The sequence below is a fragment of the Gossypium hirsutum genome, chromosome A09 (assembly GCF_007990345.1).
Source record: "Gossypium hirsutum isolate 1008001.06 chromosome A09, Gossypium_hirsutum_v2.1, whole genome shotgun sequence".
NCBI lineage: Eukaryota > Viridiplantae > Streptophyta > Magnoliopsida > Malvales > Malvaceae > Gossypium > Gossypium hirsutum.
The window spans coordinates 76,828,319-76,850,905 of NC_053432.1; the positions used below are offsets into that span (position 1 = coordinate 76,828,319).

The following is a 22,587-nucleotide window of genomic DNA, read 5'->3' on the forward strand; positions in this document are numbered from 1 at the left end:
TGTATATATTTATAAAAAAAATTAAAACAATATCATTAGGTTTAAATAAATTTACTTTAAGTATTTATAAAGATTTAAGGGATTTAAGTAAAATTAAATTGGAGATTTAAGGGATTAGCGGCGTTTTTAACGCCGCAAAAAATTAAAATAGTAAACGGCATCGTTTTAAATGGATATTTAGTGGATTAGCGGCGTTTTTTGCAAAAAGATATAATTTTTTTTTGAACAAAGCAAAAAAAACATAATTGTTTACCTTGAACGGTGTCGTTTTCCTTGAAATGTTTGCTTCTTTCTCATGCCCGACACCCATTCTCCCCAACCCAAAACAGATTTCCCCAAATCTCTAATTTCTTTTAATCCCTAAATTTCCCCCAAAAGAATCAGCAGACACGGTTAAGATTCATTGTCGAGCTAACATACATCTGAATTGAATCGCTTTTCTGTTATCAGGTAAGTTGTTCTTTTATTTGAGAACAATTTATTTCTTCTTTGTTTAACCTATGGGTTTTGGAGGAATTTCAACCATTTTCATATACTTTCAACGTTAGCAAGCAAGGGTATGCATATAAATCTCCTTTTTTGCAAACTCCATTAAAGTTTCTTATACTCTTTTCTGGGGTAAATATTTATATATTCCAGTTAAATTGAAGTTTCCAATTCTTTTCAAAGGTGCGTATACCACTGAATTAGTTCGTTCAAAGCTAGCAAGGTTGCAATGGCTATACAATTTAAATTGTATTTCTGTTAATGGCGCTTGCGTGTTGAAAGCGGTCAATTGTTTACCTTCATGTCTGGCTGTTGAAAGCATGAAGTAGATGAATCGAGAGATTTATCTTCATACTGGTACGTCTGGGTTTTTCATATGCTATCATTTGTTGGTTTATAACTATCTAACTATTTTTCATTGAGATGTTTGACATAAATGAGAACCAAAACTATTAAGATATTCTCAGAGTAAAAATGGGGGTAAAGCAAGGGACGGGAAGGAACACTTGCTTCTTTTGATGTCTGGTTTTATTAAGATATTTTGCGGATGATACATTACAGTGTCAGTTTGAGATGCAGATTGACTAATTCGAGTATCTGTTTTGAAAATCCGAGTTAGGTTATTAGGATTTTATTAATATGTTTGGTGATTAAATGTAAACTAAATGTAGTAATCATATGACAAAGTATGTAAATCAAATGAAACTGAGCCTTAGGGGCTGAAGTGGATTCAAACAAGTCGAAGGACCCTAGAATGAATGAATTAATTGACATTATAAATGGTAACTTGGAAATATGATTGATAATAGAATGTTTTGATATCGATATGTTTGAAATGTTATGTTAAAAGAATTGAAAACAAGCCTTAGGGGCCAATTGTGGATTAACGAGTCTAGGACTCGGAAATGTTATGCAATAAATTGTAAAAAGGAGATTTATATGCACTCAAGGGTAAAATATTAGTATCTAATTGCAGCTTTTTGGCATATCCTTTTAAGTCGATAATAGCTAGTTACTGCTATGTTTGGAATAAGCTACTTTAAACTTCCACAAGCTTTATGCAATAAATTGTAAAAAGGAGATTTATATGCACTCAAGGGTAAAATATTAGTATCTAATTGCAGCTTTTTGGCATATCCTTTTAAGTCGATAACAGCTAGTTGCTGCTATGTTTGGCATAAGCTACTTTAAACTTCCACAAGCTTATGATTAAGGGTATGTCTTTTGAGTTTTGATTTTTCATTTTTTTATCATTCCTAGTGATGATATACTGCAGATTCTGTTATTACAATGCCTTCAAAGGGGATGATTTGATTGATAGAAATCTTATTACTTGTTATTATTGGTTTCCCACTCCAACTAAAAGCACTCTCTCAAGTATATGCATATATTATGGATTACCACATATATAGTTTTTGCTTTCCCACAAGATTGAAATTAAAAAAAAAATTACTTTGAAAAGTTATAAAAGAAAGTTTTTTTTTAAGTCTTCCTAAAATCATTGTTATATGGCCTCCTTCGTTTTCATTGTTAGTGTTTGCACCATCGAAAGCTTTCCTTTTATTTCCTTCTCAATACCTCAAAAATATTGATGGCTTAAGCTAATGTATTTAACTTCAAACACTTACCAGATTGCTAGAGTTCAAGATGCTTTGTTGACTGCTTGCAAGCTTGCTAATGTTTTCCCATCTGTGTCAGCTTATGTCATTTTGTTGCTTCACAAGCTAAAGTTAGTTATTATTGATTCTTACAGTTTTTAACTACTTATGAATTCTACTATCTGATTTTGATGGAAGTAGACCTGACAACTTGTGTACCCATCTGTGTTCATTCGTTTTTTTCATGATGCGGTCATGTTTAAATTATTTTATATTCTTATAAAATTTGATACATAAATAATTTGTATTATATACAATATGCAATATTTCTGTTTTCATGTTATAATTATGTTATTTGCTTGTATCATGGCATAATATAGCAAGTAGCCGTATTATGGCAGATAACATTCATTTTTCAGCTTGATTCATTTCTCTCTATAATTAAATTAGCTTATTTGGGAAAATTAGAATCCATTATCTGGTTTTGATGCTTTTAGGAATTCAGATAAGGTTAACCCAAAATATCTATGGCATATATAGAAAGGCATATCATATTTTTCTTTTGATTGCTGCTTCACTAAAAAAAAACACTTTCTGTTTGGACCAGATTCAGCATCAGTTACTGCTTCCTGCTCCTCCTACAACTATTGGTTCAACTGAAGCTGCCATTTAATCTTCGAATTAATATTTGGTACTGATATAGATAAAGTTTTTATATTTTTTTAAACTGAAATATATTTGGTGCTACTCTTATAATCTTACATGTGTCTGTATTAGTGAATTAATGTTGTATGTATTTCAGTTGCTGCTTCCTGCTCCTCCTGCAACTATTGGTTCAACTGAAGCTGCCATTTAATCTTCGAATTAATATTTGGTACTGATATAGATAAAGTTTTTATATTTGCTTAAACTGAAATATATTTGGTGCTACTCTTATAATCTTACATCTGTTCTAGGTACTATCGAGCACCTGAAATTAATATTTGGTACAACTAAATACACCACAGACATCTGTTCTAGGTACAGGTTTCGTTGCTAAATTTTTTTCCTTATTTCTATGCATTTTCACTTTAAATTACTTAACAAATATTACTTTTTTGACTCCAACCTCTGTTTGCTGGTGAGAGTGGAGTATGAATAAGTATGAATAAGTATGAATTAATTTTATTACCATGTAGCTTGCTTGTCCATTAAAATTACAACAATAGCTGACCTTCTCTCCAACCTTATTTTAAATATTTTAAAGATTCAAAGTATATAGGCTGGAAACCTGACGGGTTGCCTTATATCGAGCTGTAAGATATAATGGATCCTCCCTAGGTGTAACAACGCCACGTATGATGAATCTTAAAAAATTCAAAAAGACTTGAAAAAAGTCCTATCGAGCTCATTTACTATTGAATATTTTTATAACCTTAATTTATTTCCAATTTACTTATAAAAATTAAACTACGATTCTTTTTTGATATTATTATATTCAATTTACTATTTTTTTTATATTAATAATGTTTGATTTTAATATTTAATAATTTTAAATGTATTTGTATAAAAAAAAGATTTCAAAAAAAGTTCTATGGAGCTTATAAATAATTCTATCGACCTTAAAAAAGATTTAAAAATTTCAACGACTGAAGGGCCACTTATAAATAATTTTATCAATATAATAATATTGATCATTGTTTAAATATATTATAATATAAAAATTAAACTACGATTCTTTTTGATATTATTATATTCAAATTACAATTGTTTTATATAAATAATGTTTGATTTTAATATTTAATAATTTTAAATGTCTTTAAAAGTTATAACTAATTTTTATCAAAATAGTATTAATATTGATCATTACTTAAATAAATTACATAACTTACATAACTCATATAACTTACATAATTTACATAACAACTTACATAACTCACATAACTTACATAATTTACATAACTCACATAACGTACATAACAACTTACATAACTTAACTAATACATGTAGTTTAATCTAATAATTTCCTTAAAAGCATATAGTTTAAAGTTCAAATTTCATAACTTACATAATCTACATAACTTACATAAAACATAAATATATATCATATCCACTACAGGAAAATAAGGCTTTAGCAGCGTTTTTAGCGGCGTTTTATTAAAAACCGCCGCCAAAATTTTAAAATTTAGAGCAATAGCGGCGTTCTAAAAAAAACGCCGCTAAAAACCGAGCATTAGCGGCGCTTTCGGTAAAACGCCGCTAAAAACTAGAGCATTAGCGGCGCTTTCGATAAAATGCCGCTAAAAGCCAGAGCATTAGCGGCGCTTTTCGTAAAACGTCGCTAAAAGCCATAGCATTAGCGGCGCTTTCGGTAAAACGCCGCTAAAAGCCAGAGCATTAGCGGCGCTTTCGGTAAAACGCCACTAAGAATCTCATAACCCCTAAACCTCAAAAAGAATCATAAACACTAATCTATAACCCCTAAAACAATAATTATTAAAATTTATGATTATACAATATATTAAATATTTTCTTATATAATCATAAAAGAGATAGTATTGAATTTAAAATATTGAATTAATTATCATTATAGTTTAAGGTTTATGGTTTAAGATATATGGTTTAGTTGCAAGTTTAATTATGAGTTAACTATGGTTTAAGGTTTAGGAGTTAACTAGTATTTGAAGGTTTATGATGAATTCGGGGTTTATGGATTATGATTTAGGGTTTAAAGGTTAGGGTTAAAGTTTACAATGGGACAATTATTAACTTCTTAAGAGATAATTTCCTTTCCAGATTCTTACCTGCTGGGATGCTATTAAGAAAGGGTGATTTTGAATGTGGAATTAGCATTGGTTGAACTATGTATAATTTCCAAGCTTATATAACATAGAAATATCTTACAGATCGTGGACATTATAACTAGAGTGTTCCAATAGAGAATTAATTGTTTTATTAAAGTTATGTAACTTTGTATAAATAATAATGCTATTGTGTATTTTTAATTATCTATTTTTTTTGTTTAAATATATTTAGATTAAATAGAATGTCTGAAATAAAATATGTTAAAAATTAAGTTTAGGTTAGGGTTTAAGGAAATGATACTATTAGCTAGAAATTAACTGAAGAACATTTGGATTTTACTAAGATTCATGTTATATTTTTGTATATACGTACTCATATTATTTAATATAAGAATATAAACATATATATATGTGTGTTTTAATTTGTACTATACTAACATTGGCCACACGAATTCCCAAAAATATGTTTATTATGATTTAGGGTTAACAGTTTTTGGAGTACTTTATAGTTTGGGCTTTATGGTCTAGGAGTTATGGTTGGTTTAGGGGTTACCGAATGGTTTTGGGGTTTAAAGTTTGGGGTTAGGGGTTTTGTGTTTGTGGTCTAAGGTTTAGGGTTTAAAGTATCAGGTTTAGGGTTTTAAATTTAGAGTATAATTTTGGATTTTAATTTAGAAGATAAATGTATATATAAGATAAATATATATAAAATATTATTTTAAAAAATATATAAATATATATATGAAAAGTGGTTTAGTGTGCAATTGTGTACATGAACTGTAATTTGATCTAGATCTTGTAAAATATTTACACGTTATTGATATAATAAATAGCATCATGTTTTTATTTAATTAATTTATATGCATACATAATATATATGTATTTTAAAATGTGTATTAAATCAAAATTAAAGTTTCAACTATAGTTAGGGTTTTAGGGTTTATATATAATTTAAAAGAAATTCTAAATATATAGTTTTAAATTTTGATCAATTTGTATAAAATATTCAGGTATTAGCGGCGTTTATACATAAAACGCCGCAAAAGATAGAAAATAGCGGCCTTTTTTAGAAAACGCCACAAAATTTCATTATACATTAGAGTAAAACGACGTCGTTTCCTCTGAATAGTAGTGGCTTTAGCGACGTTTCTATAATAAACGCCACAACGCGTATTAGAACAGCGTCGTTTTATAGTGTAGATAAAATAGGTGTTAGTGGCGCTTTGCTGAAAACGCCGCAAAAGGTCTTATTAGAGGCGCGTTGCTGAAAACGCCACAAATTTTCCTTATTTGAAACGGCATCGTTTTTTCTCTCCTGAGGTTTATGCCCTTTACCCGAAATCGGTTTCATTTTTTTGCTAAGTCAGTTTCCCCCATCTCGTCTTCCTTCCCCAAATCCCTAAAACAAATACCTCTTTCTTTTTCCCCAAATCATCCCCTAATTCCCCAAACCCGAAATCCCTAACACTTTCCCCAAGTCCCCTTTTTTTCCCTTAATCTGTTCCCCCATACCCGAAATTCCTAACTAGTTTCCCTTTCCTCTCGTCGACGGTCAGAGCTGGCAAGTATGTATCTGGTGTGATTGTTTACTACCACATATTTTATTTGCAAACTATTGTTAACGCTTTTGAATGATCAATTAATAATTATATGTTAAAGTTATCCTTTATGACAATGTATAAAATCTACCAAGTCTGCAGCTTCTTCTAAAAATTTAGCACAGCAAAAGTTGAAGGTTTAGGGGAAAGGCTACAAGGATAAATGCTATGAGCAAATAAGGAAGACAGTTGAAGAGCGGTTCAACCACCTTTTGACAGAGGTACTTTTTGTAATAATCAACATAGTACATGAGAATGGTATATTGAATCCTTCTTAACCTTTCATATGATTCTAATGGTATTTTTTACCCCAGCTTGTCTACGAGGACCTAAAAGTAGCTCTGGAGGAAGTTAAAACGGTATGCTCAACTGATCATTATATTGGTTTCTAACTTTGTGTCTGATTCTTACTCAAGGGACTTCAAAATAGCCCACATATGGTAATTTAGGACATTGGTTGCTGTTCTGCATAGAAATTATTTAAACACTTCAAGTTAGTGATAAAAACTAAAACATTGTTAGAAAAATAAACTTAGAAGAAGCTTAATAAAGGTTTTACATGGAATTCACAATCATGCTTCAATTTAGCTGAAAGATAATTGATAGCAGCAAAGTTTTATATTACCCAGCCCTAGTCCACAATATAATACATAAATTACTTAATGTAAATCATTCCATATAATGGGAAAGATTAGAGATGATATAATGATTTGAGTAGTTGCAACAAGGAATTTTTAGTTCCTTTAGAAAAATCAAATCATACTAAGCTTATGATATATGGGGTATCTACAATTGTCGGCTTATCATATTTTTGTTAAGAAACTTGCATGTTTATTTTTCTTTTTTAAAATTAGATTCTAGGTTTACATAGTATAATTGCAATTTTGGCTAAATTGCCATTTGGGGACTTTAAAAACACATTTATCTAAGTCATCTTTCTATGCCTGTCATTTAAGTTATAGTCTAAAGGTTTCTTGTTCTGGGTTAATATGGTATTAATATCTTGATAAGCATATAGCAAATATTCTTTGTGAAATGCTCATGACACTTCATCTCTTGTTGCACTTTCAACATTGACTTCTGTAGCCTATCATGATAGTTATTCATTTCATATCCTCTACACATGCATACATGCATACACGTGTGTGTATCATGATAGTTATTCATTTCATATCCTCTACACATGCATACATACATACACGTGTGTGTATATCATGGGAGCTCAAGTTTGATTGCTAATAGTTTTTGCTTGTAGCATTTTTTAGTTTTCTTTTTTTTTTAGTTCTGACCTTTTCTTTAGAGAAATTTGCTTTTGTATTTGATGCGTGTGATTTTCTTTTTCTTTTTTTCTTTTTCTTTTTGATAATTAGCTTGGAGAAGAGCTTGGAGATATTTATGATTACATAGCTCCGTGTTTTCCTCCAAGGTTTGTCTTGCTACAGACCTGCTTCTTTTTCTGAGTTCATTTGGTTTGATGTCGAGCAATTAGACTATGTATCCCCCTCATTCTAGGTTCATTTGGAGATTCCATGTTTCCCCAAGTAGATTCCCATTCTCACATGTTATGTTTTCTCTTTAGCTTTCAAGCTTTAGCTAGCCACCATCATTATTTAATCTTCAACACTCTCCATGATTAATTCCCTTAAACAAATTCAAATCATTATTATCCAATGTTTCTTAAACAATTGCATTTCATTATTATAATTTTTTCAAGGGTCCCATTAAAATGGTTTTTTATGAATTTAACCTAAAATTTATTATATTTCTATCAAATATGATGTTTTTTGTCCGAATAATGTACATTTACATCATTAATTTGGTAATAGGGTGGAATATTCTTGAGACTTGTTTTGTGGGCCAACAAGAGTTGGATTTGATATTAACGATGTAGATTTATGTTTAATTTAATATATTATCATAAATCTTAATTAAAATTTAAAAGACATTAAGTCTTTAGATTACGACAATGATTTAACATTCGGAAACTTATGTACAACGTTATGTGTGATGTGTATCAGAATTCAGAAAAATAAAAATATCACAGCATTGTTTATTCTTTTAAGACAGGAAAGTGCCTTAGTGTTCGATTCAAACGATAGTTATTTGTGTTTCTCATTTTAATGGGCTTTATTCCTTTGCCCTCATGCCATCTCGTTTCTAACAATGTAATCACCGCAAAAGGAGTTTAGGACTTGGGTGTACCAGGTTTAACCTCTCAGCTAGAGTTTAATTTGAATTTAGTTGGACGATAGTTATGTTAGTTTTCATCAAGGCCTCTGTAAACATAAAGTTGGTATTCTGGTTAGGAGAAGTTAATGTTTATGAGTTTTATGGAGTATGATTCTGCACATGCAAGGTTGGTTTGTTTAAAACTGTGCATTTTCATGTTTACATAATAATGGTGATTCCATTTTGGTTTTTTAGATGTTCTTTGGTCTGTTTTCATGTTTCTATCCAACTTATGTGTTTACTGTGCAGTTTTGCCAGATTTTGCTGAGGTGTACAGCTTCATTGGCAGTGTCTTTGATCCTGGTACAAGTGGGCACTTGCAAAACTGATATAGATAAAGTTTTTATATTTGCTGAAACTGAAATATATTTGGTGCTACTCTTATAATCTTACATCTATTCTAGGTACTATCGAGCACCTGAAATAATATTTGGTGCAACTAAATACACCACAGCCATTGACATTTGTTCTAGGTACGTACAGGCCGTTTAGTTGTTAAATTTTTTTCCTTATTTCTATGCATTTTCACTTTAAATTACTTAACAAATATTACTTTTTGGACTCCAGCCTCTGTTTGCTGGTGAGAGTGGAGTAGACCAGGTACGTTTTATTAAGGTACGTTTTAAATATTTTAAAGATTCAAAGTACATAGGCTGGAAACCTGACCTTATAGTATTAATTATTTGAAGTATGAATAAGTATGAATTAATTTTATTACCATATATGTAGCTTGCTTGTCCATTATAATTACAACAATAGCTGACCTTCTCTCCAACCTTATTTTAAATATTTTAAAGATTCAAAGTATATAGGCTGGAAACCTGACGGGTTGCCTTATATCGAGCTGCAAGATATAATGGATCCTCCCTAGGTGTAACAACGCCACGTATGATGAATCTTAAAAAATTCAAAAAGAATTGAAAAAAGTTCTATCGCTATTGAATATTTATATAACCTTAATTTATTTCCAATTTACTTATAAAAATTAAACTACGATTCTTTCTTGATATTATTATATTCAAATTACTATTTTGTTATATTAAACATGTTTGATTTTAATATTTAATATTTTTAAATGTCTTTAAAAGTTATAACTAATTTTTATCAAAATAGTATTATTAATTATTATTTGAAGTATGAATAAGTATGAATAAGTTTTTATATTTTGGTTCAACTTAAGTATTATTTGATTCAACTTAAGTATGAATTAATTTTATTACCATATATGTAGCTTGCTTGTCCATTCCTTATTTTAAATATTTTAAAGATTCAAAGTACATAGGCTGGAAACCTGACGGGTTGCCTTATATCGAGCTGCAAGATATAATGGATCTTCCCTAGGTGTAACAATGCCACGTATGATGAATCTTAAAAAATTCAAAAAGAATTGAAAAAAGTTCTATTGCTATTGAATATTTATATAACCTTAATTTATTTCCAATTTACTTATAAAAATTAAACTACGATTCTTTCTTGATATTATTATATTCAAATTACTATTTTGTTATATTAAACATGTTTGATTTTAATATTTAATATTTTTAAATGTCTTTAAAATTTTGTTATATTAATAAGATTTCCAAAAAAGTTCTATGGAGCTTATAAATAATTCTATTGACCTTAAAAAAGAATTAAAAATTTCAACGACTGAATGGCCAATTATAAATTATTTTATCAACATAACATTATTAATCATTGTTTAAATATATTATAACTAATTTTTATCAAAATAGTATTAATATTGATCATTACTTAAATAAATTACATAACTCACATAACGTACATAACAACTTACATAACTTAACTAATACAAGTAGTTTAATCTAATAATTTCCTTAAAAGCATATAGTTTAAAAGTTCAAATTTCATAACTTACATAATCTACATAACTTACATAAAACATAAATATATATCATATCAAGACTTACATAATAAACAACTTACTCGTGAAACTTATTGCCAACTTTAGACTTCAACAACTACGAAATGGATAGGACTTGGATGAATTTCTCAAGGGCAAGCAACGAGTATCAAAATGGAGTGCAATCTTTTTTAGATTTTGCATTTCACAATTCAAGCCAAGAGAATATGATTCTTTGCCTGTGTAAGAAGTGTGGCAATATCTATTGGCATTATCGTGAAGTTGTCTACGAACATCTAATTGTTGATGGCTTCATTCGGGGGTATAAAAAATGGATTTTCCATAGAGAGTGTACAACTAGTGGAGCCTCTTCGACGATTAATCCGGGTTATCCTTAGTATTGTACAGAATACTACAAATTCGGAAGAAGTAAGTACTGAACAACAGACAGTTGTTGGATCTTCAAGCGTGCCGGAGACACTTGACGAGTTTGTGGAAGTTCAAAGTAATGTTAAGTTTATTTTACAAATTGTATTAAATTTTATTCCTGATTTATTTTTAAATTTCAATATAGTAATAATTTATTATTTTTCAGCTGAAAATGGTGGGACGCGCAGAGGTCGAGGACGTACGCTTCTAACAGATTTATATAACTTAAATTCTGTCGAGCGTGTCAAAGTAACTAGAAACAGCCATGGTCAGCCTGTTGGACAAGAAGCTCGACTTTTAGCAGGCTATTTGGGCATTATAGCACGAAATGCCAATATGTTGCCCATCAACTACGAATCATGGCATAACATGCCTGATAGCAATAAAAATCAAGCTCTCTCTAATATTAAGGTAACAAAACGTTAATGTAATTATAATACTTTTGTTTAAGTTTCATTTATATTTACTTCCTAAACTTGTGTTTTTTAGGATAGGTTTGCTTTAGAGGTCTCTGATGCCTATATCAAGAAGGCATTGGGTAAAAAATGGAGAGACAATAAAAGCATTTTGAAAAAAGAATATTTTAAAAAACCCATAAGCCTCGAAGAAAAATTGCAAAATGTCCCACCGGGAATGCTGAGGTACCAATGGGAAGATGCGGTTCGATTTTGGAATTCGAAGAAAGGAGAGGTATTATGTACTTGCAAACTCTTATAAATTTTTCGGTTTATAGTATTTACTATATACGTAATAATAATTTCATTATGTAGGACCGTAAGCGAGTTGGAACAAGCAGCAGGCAAAAACAAAAATTTATGCACACGGCAGGGTCGAAAAGTTTTGCTTGTGCAGCTCAGGCCGAGGTACTATGGATTTATTAATTCTATCAAGTATTAATCACTTTTTACTATTAAATAATATTTTTACTACTATATTGTAGGAAGCCTCGTCTGGTCAAAAAGTTGGACGCCTTCAACTTTTTGACATTACGCACAGGAAAAAAGATGGAACTCCGATGTCATCTGAGGCTGCAGAAATTATGGTATATTTACTTAATAAAAATTGATTCATTATAAATATTTATAATATTTAATCATAATGTTTTAATTCTTCGTTTTTATTAGTGTAATTTAAATAATGTTATGTTGTATTCCTTTTTATTGTATATTTCGTTTCTAACTCTTTAACTGATTTATTAGGAGAAACTAAAAGATAAGAAGGCAGAGTATGAAGCGACTGCTTCGACTGATAGTTCTGTTAATTTTGAGGATATTGATAACAAAATTATTAATGAAGTTTTGGGTCCTGAAAGGTATGGTCGGGTTAGATTTCAAGGATCTGGTGTTAACCCGACCCAATATTTTGGATCTACCTCGCACCAATACATGCCTTCCGGGAGTCAAAGTCAAGCTGAAGTTCAGAGGTTAAAAGATCAGATAGTTCAGATACAAGCTAGCATAGATGAGCAAATTTCTCAACTTAGAGCGGAGGCAGCAGCGAGGGAGGCAGAGGCAGCAGCGAGGGAGGCGGAGCAGAACAGGAAATACAATGAACTCCAGCAGCAGCTTCAGTCTATGATGACTATGTTCCACCAATTTCAAAATCCGCCATCATAGACATTTGTTTTCTTGTAACTTTTAACATTATTTTAAGAATATTTTGAATATTTATTTCCAATTTATATAATATATTTTTTGTATAATTTTGTATTATTTAAATTTGCGTGTTTTGGTTGGGTTGGATTTCATGTTATATTGAATTTCTTGAATTTCTTGCAGGAGGGTTGGATATAGGTGTAAAAATACATATTGCAAAACTGGACAAATTAGCGGCGTTTTTTAAAAAAGCGCCGTTAAAAGTACAGGTCTATAGCGGCGTTTTTTATAAAAGCCCCACTAAAAGTACATGTATATAGCGGCGTTTTTTAAAAAAGCGCCGCAAAAAGTACAGGTATTTAGCGGCGTTTTTATAAAAGCGCCGCTAAAGGTCTTGGTCTTTGGCGGCGTTTTTATAAGAGCGCCGCTAAAGGTCTTGGTCTTTAGCGGCGTTTTTTGTGGTGCTGCATATAGCGACATTTTTTGCGGCTAAAGGCAAAAAAAACGCCGCTAAAAGTCTGTTTTCCTGTAGTGATCAAGACTTACATAATAAACAACTTACCTGTGTAACTTATTGCCAACTTTAGACTTCAACAACTACGAAATGGATAGGACTTGGATGAATTTCTCAAGGGCAAGCAACGAGTATCAAAATGGAGTGGAATCTTATTTAGATTTTGCATTTTACAATTCAAGCCAAGAGAATATGATTCTTTGCCCGTGTAAGAAGTGTGGCAATATCTATTGGCATTATCGTGAAGTTGTCTACGAACATCTAATTGTTGATGGCTTCATTCGGGGGTATAAAAAATAGATTTGCTATGGAGAGTGTACACCTAGTGGAGCCTCTTCGACGATTAATCTGGGTTATCCTTATAGTGGTTACCGTCAGGATGTTAGAGAAGATGACATGGAAAGTATGATGCGGGATGCACTTAATATGCAGAGTGAATGTTTTCAATCATTTTCACCAAACTATGTTGCATCCGATGATTATAATATCGGTGGGAATACTTTTATGGAAACGAGAATAAGTGTACCGGATGAACAACCAAATGAAGAAGTGGCGAAGTTCTATACGTTACTTGGTGAAATGAATGAAGAACTTTATGAGGGATCAAAAGTTTCGAAAATGTCATTCTGTATTCGCTTTTTCCACTTAAAATGTTTGGGAGGGTGGACCGGAAACTCTTTGACAATGCTGTTAGAGCTTTTGAGAGAAATGTTCCCGTTTGCAAAAATCCCTCAATCATGTAAAGACATGAAGAAAGTGATAAAAGATTTGGGCCTTGGGTACAACAAAATTCATAGTTGCCCAAATGATTGCATGTTGTATTGGGGTGATCGAAGAAATCAACAGTCTTGTCATGTTTGCGGTAAATCTCGTTGGATGAATAGAGATGCAGAAGATGTTAATGAGGATGAATATGGGCCACAGTCAATAAGGAAGCCGAACAAGATTTTGCGATATTTCCCGCTAATCCCATGGCTTCAAAGGCTATTCATGTCGTCAAAGACAGCCAAGTTTATGACGTGGCATCATGATCAACGAACGGATGATGGATTATTAAGGCATCTTGCAGATTCTTTAGCATGGAAATCATTTGACAATAAATTTTTAAGCTTTGCAAGTGATCCTCGGAGTGTAAGGCTTAGGTTAGCATCTTACGGATTTAATCCTTTTAAAATCATGAGCACCTCGTACAGTACTTGGCCTGTAGTCCTTGTTCCTTATAATTTGCCTCCATGGCTCTGCATGAAGCAATCTTCTTTGATATTATCTATGATTATCCCCGGAGAGAAAGGCTTCGAAAATGATATTGACATACATCTGCAGCCACTTATTGAAGAGTTAAAACAATTATGGACGAGTGTTGAGACGTATGATGTATTGAGAAAGAAGAACTTTTACCTACGTGCTGCTTTGCTGTGGACAATTAATGATTTCCCGGCATATGAGAATTTATCTGGTTAGAGTACCAGAGGACGTTATGCTTGTCCTTGTTGTGCTGCTCAAACGTGTTCACAGTGGTTATATAATGGGAAAAAGTTCTGCTATATGGGGCATCGTCGGTGGTTAGATGAAAATCATAGCTATAGATTTCAGAGGGCTTATTTGACGGTACTGAAGAGTTAAAAAAAGCTCCTGAGCAGACCATTGGATCTGAAATCTTATTCATGTTAAAAGATATGGATTTCAGTTACGGGAAGCTGAATTAACCATCTAACAGGCAAACAAATAGACGATCGAGGGATGAATCTGATGATGAATCTGACGAGGAGGATGACCCTAATGAGGTGGACTTGTGGAAGAAAATAAGTATTTTTTTAGTTGCCTTATTGGGAGCATCACATATTATGCCACAATCTTGATGTGATGCATATTGAGAAGAATGTCTGCGAGAACATCATCCAGACAATTTTGAACGTCGATGGTAAATCAAAAGATAATCTTCAGTGTCGACTTGATTTAGTTCACATGGGCATTAGGCGTGATCTTCATCCCCAAGTACTTCCTAATGGAAAATATTGGTTGCCGCCTACAATTTTTGCAATGTCAAAGGAAGAGAAAGAAATGTTCTGCATGGTGTTGAAGGATATAAAGGTTCCGGATGCGTATGCATCAAATATATCTCGATGTGTAAGTCTTAAAGATCGAAGACTATATTCATTAAAATCACATGACTATCACATCTTGATGCAAGATCTACTTCCAGTTGCTTTACGGTGTTGTATGTCAAAGAAGGTAACGTCCTGTATAATTGAACTGTCCAATATAATGAAAGCAATTTGTGGCAAAGTTCTGAATGTTGAAGAACTTGAAAAAGTACAAGATCGAGCCGCTTTGACATTATGCAATTTAGAGAAGATCTTTCCACCTTCCTTCTTCACTATTATGGTGCACCTTGTCATTCATCTCCCTCGTGAAGCAATAATTGGTGGGCCGATTTTCTATCGTTGGATGTATCCAATTGAAAGGTGCTAATTTATTTCAAAGGCATTCACCTTTATACTTATAGTTACCAGTTTTGATAATGTTGTATATGGTGTTTAGGATCCTAAGCAAATTGAAGTCTTATTGCCATAACAAGCGTTATCCGGAAGGATCAATTGCTGAAGGCTACTTGGCAAATGAGTGTATGACATTCTTTTCTAGATATTTAGAAGATGTTGAAACAAGATTGAATAGACCAAGTAGAAATGCCGGACTCAATGATCCTAACTTGGCCGAAACTTATTTATTTCAAAGTTATGGAGAACCAATCGGCAAAGTTGAAATTGCAGAATTAGATGACCGATCTTGGATACAAGCACATAGATATGTTCTTTTCCACCACGATGCACTTGAACAATTACGCAAGTAAGTTCTAGAATATGATAAATATTCATCTTTTTTTATTTGTTTATTTTTTAACGAATTAAACATGTTTTTAACATAGTGAGTACAAACAAATCTTAAGATCTCGTTCACGCTCACGAAGATTACAACATCGCGAGATTAATAGGTTATTCGCAGAATATTTTCATGAATTGTTAAGCCAAACGGTATGCAACTCAACATTTTATTGACAAATAATAATGTTTTCTCATAACATTTACAATTACTCAATTTACTTTTGATTCAATAGGTTTGGAGTGGGAATGTCGTTAATGACGAAGTTAAATGGCTTTCTCAAGGTTTGAATCGAGTAGTAAAAAGATATAGTGGCTTCATCATGAATGGATTCAGATTTCATACCAAATATCGCGAAAGATTGAGGAGAACTCAAAATTGTGGAGTAGTTGTTAATTCTTTAATTACAAGTTACGCTAGTGCTAGGGACAGTAATCCTGTCGAGGGAAATTTGGAGTATTACGGACTTCTAACCGACATTATTGAGTTGGATTGCTATGGAAAATGGAAAGTTGTCTTATTTCGATGTGATTGGGCTGATGCTAATACTGCTCGCGGAATTAAAAATGATCAGTTTGGTTTTACAATGGTGAATTTCTCTCAATTAATTCACACTGGAGAACCTTTGATAGACGAGCCGTATGTATTTTCTTCTCAAGTTAAACAAGTTTTTTACTCGAAAAATCCAATTGATGAGGATTGGTACGTTGTACTCCAAAACACCCCTAGAGACTTGTTTGACGTGGGGAATGGAAGTAGAGATGACATCGTTGAAAGATCAGAAACTTTACCTTTTCCAGAACAAAACTTAAATGAAAATATCCCTAGTACTAGTACACAATTTCAATGGGTTCGTGAGGATGTGGACGAAGATATTTACGATTTATGATGTAGTAAGATTTTATGATTTTTTATTTATATGTAATTTTATAATTTTAACATTGGTCATGTTATATAATTTAACTATTTTATATTTACTATTGTTGTTATTTCTTACTAAAATTTTAACTATTTTATGTGTTGCAGGAAAAATGCCTAGAAGAAGATTAAGAGATCTTAGTATTGTACAGAATACTACAAATTCGGAAGAAGTAAGTATTGAACAGCAGACAGTTGTTGGATCTTCAAGCGTGCCGGAGACACTTGACGAGTCTGTGGAATTTCAAAGTAATGTTAAGTTTATTTTACAAATTGTATTAAATTTTATTACTGATTTATTTTTAAATTTTAATATAGTAATAATATATTATTTTTCAGCTGAAAATGGTGGGACGCGCAGAGGTCGAGGACGTACGCTTCTAACAGATTTATATAACTTAAATTCTGTCGAGCGTGTCAAAGTAACTAGAAACAGCCATGGTCAGCCTGTTGGACAAGAAGCTCGACTTTTAGTAGGCTATTTGGGCATTATAGCACGAAATGCCAATATGTTGCCCATCAACTACGAATCATGGCATAACATGCCCGATAGCAATAAAAATCAAGCTCTCTCTAATATTAAGGTAACAAAACGTTAATGTAATTTATAATACTTTGGTTTTAAGTTTCATTTATATTTATTTCCTAAACTTGTGTTTTTTAGGAGAGGTTTGCTTTAGAGGTCTCTGATGCCTATATCAAGAAGGCATTGGGTAAAAAATGGAGAGACCATAAAAGCATTTTGAAAAAAGAATATTTTAAAAAACCCATAAGCCTCGAAGAAAAATTGCAAAATGTCCCACCGGGAATGCTGAGGTACCAATGGGAAGATGCGGTTCGATTTTGGAATTCGAAGAAATGAGAGGTATTATGTACTTGCAAACTCTTATAAATTTTTCGGTTTATAGTATTTACTATATACGTAATAATAATTTTATTATGTAGGACCATGAGCGAGTTGGAAAAGCAGCAGGCAAAAACAAAAATTTACGCACACGGCAGGGTCGAGAAGTTTTGCTTGTGTAGCTCAGGCCGCGGTACTATGGATTTATTAATTCTATCAAGTATTAATGACTTTTTACTATTAAATAATATTTTTACTACTATATTGTAGGAAGTCTCGTCTGGTCAAAATGTTAGACGCCTTCAGCTTTTTAACATTACGCACAGGAAAAAGATGGAACTCCGATGACATCTGCGGCTGCAGAAATTATGGTATATTTACTTAATAAAATTTGATTCATTATAAATATTTATAATATTTAATTATAATGTTTTAATTCGTCGTTTTTATTAGTTTAATTTAAATAATGTTATGTTGTATTCCTTTTTATTGTATATTTCGTTTCTAACTCTTTGACTAATTTATTAGGAGAAACTAAAAGATAAAAAGGCAGAGTATGAAGCGACTGCTTCGACTGATAGTTCTGTTAATTTTGAGGATATTGATAACATAATTATTAATGAAGTTTTGGGTCCTGAAAAGTATGGTCGAGTTAGATTTCAAGGATCTGGTGTTAACCCGACCCAATATTTTGGATCCACTTCGCACCAATACATGCCTTCCGGGAGTCAAAGTCAAGCTGAAGTTCAGAGGTTAAAAGATCAGATAGTTCAGATACAAGCTAGCACATATGAGCAAATTTCTCAACTTAAAGCGGAGGCAGCAGCGCGGGAGGCGGAGGCAGCAGCGCGGGAGGCGGAGCAGAATAGAAAATACAATGAACTCCAGCTACAGTTTCGGTCTATGATGACTATGTTCTAGCAATTTCAAAATCCGCCATCTTAGACATTTGTTTTCTTGTAACTTTTAACATTATTGTAAGAATATTTTGAATATTCATTTACAATTTATATAATATATTTTTCGTATAATTTTGTATTATTTAAATTTGCGGGTTTTGGTTGGATTTCATGGTATATTTGCTGTTTTTGGTTGAATTTCTTGCAGGAGGGTTGGATATAGGTGCAAAAATACATATTGCAAAACTGGGCAAATTAGTGGCGTTTTTTATAAAAGCGCCGCTAAAGGTCCCGGTCTTTAGCGGCGTTCCGCTAAAGCCCTATTTTCATGTAGTGATTAGAATTAGAGCTTTATTTCATTTATACTTCTTACATCTATATATATAGATTTTGGAAAAGTATAGTAAACACCCCTATTAATAAATAAAAATATGTTTTAAATTTTTTTTATTTTTATTTTTTGTTTTTACTTCTTTTTATAGTTAGGTAACTAAAAAAGAAACTTTAAGCATAGATGCATAATTTATCCAAGTAAAAAATAAGTGAATTTAAATTATATTTAAATATATGAAATATCAAATTTAAATAAATAAATAAAATATTGATTTTAAATGTTTTTAAGCAATTAGCATAATCTGTTTGTAAAATCTAATTTAAATATATAAATCACATTTTAAATACTAAAATCACATATAAGCATAACTCTTGTAAATTAATAAAAAAATTCATAAGTGATCTAATAATTGATTCAAATACAAGGTATCTTAATTATTTCGTGTATTTATTATTATCATGCATGATACCTTATTTTTTGGTATTAACAAATATCCAACTTAGATTATAATATAAATATAATAAAATAATTATTAATAAATATAACTCATTGTTAAATTTTAAATAGTTTTTAAGTAAGTAATATAAGTTATTTATAAAACTTAATTTAAATGTACAAATAATATTTGTAACTTATAGTTAATATAAAAAAAACTTATTTACCTTGAAAAACACCCCTAATTGAAACTCAAAACACCCCTAGACAAATTTATACTAACGTTTTATTTTGCACTTTAATTTTGTTTAAAAGGTCATTAATTTTAGCTTTTTATTTAATTTTTCACTTGTTTTAGTCATTGAACTTACATTGTTTATTAAATCATCTAAATTAATAGAAAAATTAATTCAGTTAACTTTGTTAATGTGACATACACGTGTGTGCTACATTAACAATTAATGAAATTTTAAATTATTAATTATTAACTATTAATGTGGCAATCTACGTGTAGGTCATGCTGATAAAAGTAACATATACTAATTTTTTCATCTATTTTATATTAATTTAATCAAAAATATAAATTTAAAAACTAAAAAAGACGAAAATTTAAAAGAAAAATTAAAATAATTTTTTTAATAAAATTAAAGGGCTAAATAATATGTTTGTAAGGGACTTCGTATACATGTGATGTAGGGTAAGAGGTATTTCAGTTTTTGATATAACATTATGGCCACATGAACGTGAGATAGCGTGAAGTGAAGATAATAAAAAAATCTACCAAGAGAACAAAGAGACATAAAGGTGGACCTGTTTCTTGAGGACGTGAACATCCAACTGCTGACTTGAAGTACTTTATCACTCACAGTTGCTAGAGGGCATACGTTGTCATCTTCCAAGTGCTTCAGATTATTAATTTTTTTTCATCACGGGAAAAATCCATGCATGATTGCTTTTTTCTAAATTCATACATACGATAGTACTCAACCCATCAATCTCCGGATTATTTTATTTTTGATATATTATTTAAAATTATTTATTATTTTTTATCTTAAATAAAAAAATAAATATGCTTTAGCATATTTGAATATATATTCTTTTGTACTGATAACAATGTTAATGTCAATTGAGTTAAGACTTAACATAAATCTATAGTTTATTATCCCATATTTGGCAATTACATCCTAATCCTATTCCTATATACCTTACGACCTTTTAGTAAATTTCTTGCACGATTATGATTGATGGTATTCTTTGAATTAATTTTCAGATATAATTTATTCTCTAATTGAGCGAAGCATATCCAGAACAATGATTTTGAAATTGTTTAGGAGGAAGATAGACTTTAATTCCGTACAATCAAAAGTTCTTACTTTATGAAAATCACGTCAAGATGTCCAACTTAAAAACTTACTACATGGACAAATTCAAAAAATGGAGGACTAGAGAAATATGTTGTGGCATGGATTTAAACTCCTTGGTATATTGGGAGCTTGATACAAAAGAAATATGCTAAAAGTGATCAGAGTTAGAGAAACTATTGAGATAAGAGTGATTAAGATAAATTTTAATGTTGATAGTAGAACCCAAGGTTGATTAATCAAATTGACAATATGTATAGATCTTTGAGTGCCGTTAGTTTCTAAAATTGATATCGATGGGATCATATGAAAAGTTGAATACGAGTCATTGCTCAACATCTAATTACATTGTGGGTAGAATGGACATCTAAATGATACTTGTCTGAGTGTTTAGAGATATGAGGCTTAAACACAACCATTGGAGAGGAAAAGTGGCAATTTCCGACATTAATCATTAAGTCCAAAAGAAAAATCATGGAGTACCCTAGATGGAGGTAGATCATCAGTCACAAAGACTAGGTAGGAGATCAGAAAATAGAGAGTTGACTCCTAATCAAAGCAAGGATGATGCCAATTAATCATTAATTCAATTAGTATTATTATTGCATTAACGAGGAGAACGTGAATTTAAGTATGTTTAAGCATGTATTTCCTCCCATTTAAGAGTTGAAAAAGAATTATGGGTAAAAATAGGTATTATATAAAAAATAAAAATAATGAAAATGGTAAATCACCAAAGAGGAGATCGTGAGTTTAAGTACGTTTAAACATGTATTTCCTCCGATTTAAGGGTTGAAAAAGAATTATGAGTAAAAATAGGTATTATATAAAAAAATAATGAAAATGGTAAATCACCATAGAATAAAATACTTTAACAATGAGGTCCTAGATTTAACAGTTTGGCAAATTTTCATAAAACTAAAGGTTAATATGTAGTTTGCTCCCTAAACTTGTCCAAATGTACCTAGTTGGTACTTAAAATTTTATATTTGTATCTAATTGGTACTTAAACTTATATTTTATCACCCAAGTTGGTACTTCCGCACTAATACCATTAGTTTGTATTTGCGTGGCACTAGTAACCAATCTGGTGGTGGCATGTGGCAATTTCTCTCTATGCCACAAGCATAAATTAATTTTTTTTAAACTTTAAAATAAATTAATTAATAAAAAAGAGTATAATTTTTTGTCCAGATCAATTCTTGATGCAAAAAAAATATTTTTTTATTAATTTATATATTTTAATGTTTTTAAAATTTTTAAATTTATATCTGTCACGTGACATACTAAAAGGTTGCCATGTGTCACCAACAGATTGATTATCAGTATCATGACAACATAAACTAACAATGTTAGTGCAAATGTACCAATCTAAGTAACGGAATATAAGTTCAGGTACCAACTAAATCTAAAAAAATATTCGAATACCAACTAAGTACTTTTAAATAAGTTCAAGGGCAAACTACATATTACCCTTAAAATTAATGGTAAAGTTTCTATGACACAAGATTCAACAATGCTTTAAAAATTTTAACCTTCACCTCCTAAAATTTTATAAAATTACCGTAGCCTTCCTCAAAAAATTTACTGTAGGAAGAAATAAATCAATATTAAATATATATATTTAAAAAATTTATAACTAAATTTATTTTAGGATCAGTTTAATATTATTTCTAATAATTACTTTTGAGAAAAAAAACACTTTTAAAATAAAAATATTATTAAACAAAATACTTTTGAGCATTTTAAAATTACTTTTAAAACAAAAATACTTTACAAAAACAACTTTTTTAAAATGCTAATTACCTTTCCGCTAACAAATT

The 22,587-nt window shown here is 30.8% G+C and overlaps 1 protein-coding gene and 1 long non-coding RNA gene across 14 annotated transcripts; both read left to right on the plus strand.

Moving 5' to 3' along the window:
- Positions 1-289: 289 nt before the first annotated feature.
- On the plus strand, positions 290-13,444 carry LOC107937039 (uncharacterized). 13 transcript variants are annotated; one of them, XR_005901253.1, is made up of 13 exons: positions 290-450; positions 670-843; positions 2,692-2,775; positions 2,887-2,958; positions 3,041-3,104; positions 6,568-6,686; positions 6,780-6,824; positions 7,836-7,891; positions 8,944-9,003; positions 9,099-9,167; positions 9,262-9,294; positions 10,664-11,060; positions 11,151-11,395. It is a non-coding gene; the product is annotated as an uncharacterized lncRNA (long non-coding RNA). The 13 variants fall into 13 exon arrangements; XR_005901248.1 differs by having other exon boundaries at positions 8,944-8,997; positions 9,262-9,309; XR_005901247.1 differs by having other exon boundaries at positions 8,944-8,997.
- LOC107942161 (uncharacterized) lies at positions 11,474-12,683 on the plus strand. Its single transcript, XM_041076870.1, has 3 exons — positions 11,474-11,847; positions 11,925-12,026; positions 12,184-12,683. The coding sequence occupies exons 1-3, from the start codon at positions 11,800-11,802 to the stop codon at positions 12,598-12,600; spliced, it is 567 nt and encodes a 188-aa protein (XP_040932804.1). The 5' UTR covers positions 11,474-11,799; the 3' UTR covers positions 12,601-12,683.
- Positions 13,445-22,587: the final 9,143 nt, after the last annotated feature.